General features: G+C 51.3%; 1 protein-coding gene across 1 annotated transcript; it reads right to left on the bottom strand.

Annotated features, from left to right (window-relative positions):
- Positions 1-236: 236 nt before the first annotated feature.
- Positions 237-2,714, bottom strand: LOC122104247 (nuclear pore-associated protein 1-like). The gene has a single exon (XM_042674985.1). It carries the CDS (start codon positions 2,712-2,714, stop codon positions 237-239), a length of 2,478 nt encoding a protein of 825 aa, XP_042530919.1.
- Positions 2,715-3,185: the final 471 nt, after the last annotated feature.

Here is a 3,185-nt window from a genome sequence, read left to right on the forward strand (position 1 = left end):
AGTTAAGACCAAGGTTGTTTGTGTAAGGGGAAGAGAAGAAGTCATGCTGAGTCCTGTTAGAAAGTTAGATGCTTCTACATTTGTAACTTATGCCTGCAGTTGATGTGCAATGCTTTAGGTTTGGAACAGGAGCCATTTGGTGGATGTACCAAATCCCAAGTGTTCTGCATTTGACAGAACAACTGATGTGCCAGGCATGGTTTGGTGAATTGATGAATTAGGGTCACCAGAGCCTATTACCCCAAGGATTTTGATGCCAGCAGTTGGAGGCATGATGGTGCACAAAGTACACATAAGGCCTGCTGGGTTTTGACAGCAGAGTCCACTGCAGATGAAGGTGATGTCACAGTCATATGGCTCCATTGTATGATGGTGTTTCTAGGTGATTGAACTGGTGGAGCAGGTAAGCTAACAGCTGGTATTGTTAGGATTGCTGGGTCACTCAGAAAACAATTGTCATATTGTCCATTAGAGGCCGCTAATGTGGGGTGAGAGCTGGCTTTTATATTGGAAAGATGGCTGATATTGGGGTTTGATCCCTGCATGAGCTGCAACTGTGAAAAACAATTGTTGGATCCTTGCATGGTAGAAATCATTCCACTGTGTGGCAGGTAGTCAGAAGTGGGAGGCACCTGGTTCAATGCAGGGTTGTTCAAGACAAGAGAAGATTGAAAGACTGAGGCCTGGGAAGGTGGCGTTGTATCCATAGCATCATCATCATCATCATCCATAGGTGGTTTAGCTTGTGGGGAGACATTGCCTCCAGAAAAGGGGACAATGGCTGGGCCCATGTTGGGAAGGACTGAAGGAATGGCACATGGGGGAATAGGGGCATTGTGCTGCTGCACATTAGGGATGATACACCAAAGATAATTTTGAGGCACAATGGGCTGGTTCAAAACTAGGGAAGGCCAGGGGCCCTTGGGCTGAGTTGAGTTAGTGGGGCCTGGCTCCATGACAAGGTGTCCCTGGTCTAAGCTAGGAGGGTCTGGGGCAGAGAGATAAGATTGGGGTGGAGGGAGGTTTGTGGGGACTAACCCATTCAGAAGATGCCCCTGGCACAGGATGCAGGAGACCTTGAGGAATGGATAGACTTGGGGTATAGGTGGGCTGATGAGTACTGACCCATTGAAAAGGTACCCCTGTTGCAGACCATGTGGGACCTGGGCAATTGGATAGGGGTTGGTGCTGGAGACTGGGGGAGATGTGAAAATAACTTCCTCAGAAGGTGGTGTTGTATCCATGTAAACTATGTCATCATCTGTAGCCACACCAGAGGATACTGTGGGGGCAAGCATAACAAAATCTCTGGTGGTGTCAATACTCAGACTCTTCCCGGTAGGTGGAACTACAGGAGGGGGTATAGGGTAGAAAAGAGGAGGAGGGGGAAGGGAATCCATACACAAAGGGATAGGGATTTCCCTTGTGCAGGGGACAGGCAAAGGTATAGTGGGGAGAGGTCTGGGGAAGAGAGAAGTAGGAGGGATTGCAGCTCTTGATACATAAAGTTGGTCTTCATTCTCACTATTTAGAACCCCCAAATTAGAGGCAGGGGTACTGAGAGAAAGAGGTTCTGCGGGGGAAGCCAAAGGGCAACTGGGCATTTTAGGTGTCAGTCCCTCTTTAGTGTTAGATGAACCTAATGGGATGTCTGCCCCAGTGTCCAGCACTTTTCCATTAGTGGTATTGGGAAGAGCTGAAATATTTGAAGTGCAACTAGGCAGGGCCTGGCAGCTATTGGTCCCTGCATCAGGTAGAGGAACAAAAGAGGCGGTCATAGTGATACTGCTATGTGTCACCTCCTCTTGTTTACCTTCTGAAGCTTCTATCTTACAGATTTGACTTCTACAAGACAGTATTTTCTTACAAATATCCCAATCTGGCTGTAGTTCTAGACAAGGAAGTTTAGCTGGTGGAGGAAGTTCCCCTCGATCCCAGGGTACTGGTACTGACAGCGGCAAGAACAGGGGAAGTTCAGACGGCACGGATAATCCTCTTTGGGAGGCTGTAGGAGCAGGCAGCTTTGGTGGAGCATGGTGGTTTGCTAGTGGACTAGCTGTGGGATTTTCAGCCTTCACCCCCTTACGTGACTCCTGGGAGTCTGAGAAGTTGGGGGTATGGTTTTCCCCAAGCCTGTCCAGAGTGGAGCTTTGTGAGCTGGGGTTGTCACGGCCATCAGATGGGGTACTCATAGGAGGCGCACAAGCCACCTCCTCCTTTCCAGCATTGGGAAGGATTCCCTGCCAGGGATGAGGACAGCTTCCCTCCAGCGTGAAGTTTCTCTTGGTCTTCACAGGATAGCATGGTACATTGCGAAGGTGACCCCTCTGCTCTCTGGCCTGCCCCGTAGGCTCTCTGTGAATAAAGACCTCCCAGTTGGAACCTTCTTGGCCTTTGGCCTCTGTGTCCCTGTGATGAGGATGGGGACAGGGTGATGTCTTCGGCTCCATGACATGAGCAAGCGGTTTAGGTAGTGACATGAGAGGCGAGGATCCACACCAAGAAGAAGAGGTCGTCATGTTTCCGGGGTTTTTCAATGTCCCCAAGTAGCCACTTGGCAGCACAGACACCGTTCTTTTCATCGAATCTTCCCCCGATGCCAAAGGGACATTGCCCGGAGTGTGGGCTGTGGCCTCTGGCAGAGGGCAGCTCCTCTGGGGGGCTCGGTGAGGCTGGGATGAAGACAGTACCAGCCTGACATCATGCTGGGCCATCCTACAGACAGGCCGGCCTGCAGGCCCGGGGCTTGCCCTGTACACTCACCTCAGCCGAACAGCGAGGCCCGCAACGAGATTTGCTGAGAAACTTTCTCATGACAATGAATCTCGGGCGAATAATCGGCAAAAATCGAGGAGAAATGGAGAGAGCGCCACACCTCCTTCCTTCTCTTCTGGGTAGCTGAGGACGCTCTGCCCAGCTTGGCCCTTTGTGATGTCACAAACCAGACACCACCGTAGAAGGGCGCATGCGTGCTGTGGGCACTCGTGGAAGGGTGGAGACTGGATGCTCAGAGCTTTCTGAGGACCAGCGGGCCATAGGTCATCCCCAGAACCCCTCAGGTTTCCCCCGTTGCCCACTGAAAGCCCATTTTCTTTGCCCAGTATTTAGACCTTGACAGCAGTGCGGGATGGCCTTGAGCTGGGTGCACCTGCTCCTCTGTGCTTGCTGCTTCTGAGCAGAAGATG

This window comes from Dipodomys spectabilis, unplaced genomic scaffold, assembly GCF_019054845.1.
Source record: "Dipodomys spectabilis isolate Male_0828 unplaced genomic scaffold, ASM1905484v1 ptg000024l, whole genome shotgun sequence".
NCBI lineage: Eukaryota > Metazoa > Chordata > Mammalia > Rodentia > Heteromyidae > Dipodomys > Dipodomys spectabilis.

Bases quoted from the DNA above. Each gene is read 5' to 3' on its own strand.
- LOC122104247 (XM_042674985.1), bottom strand. From the start codon at position 2,714: ATGGCCCAGCATGATGTCAGGCTGGTACTGTCTTCATCCCAGCCTCAC.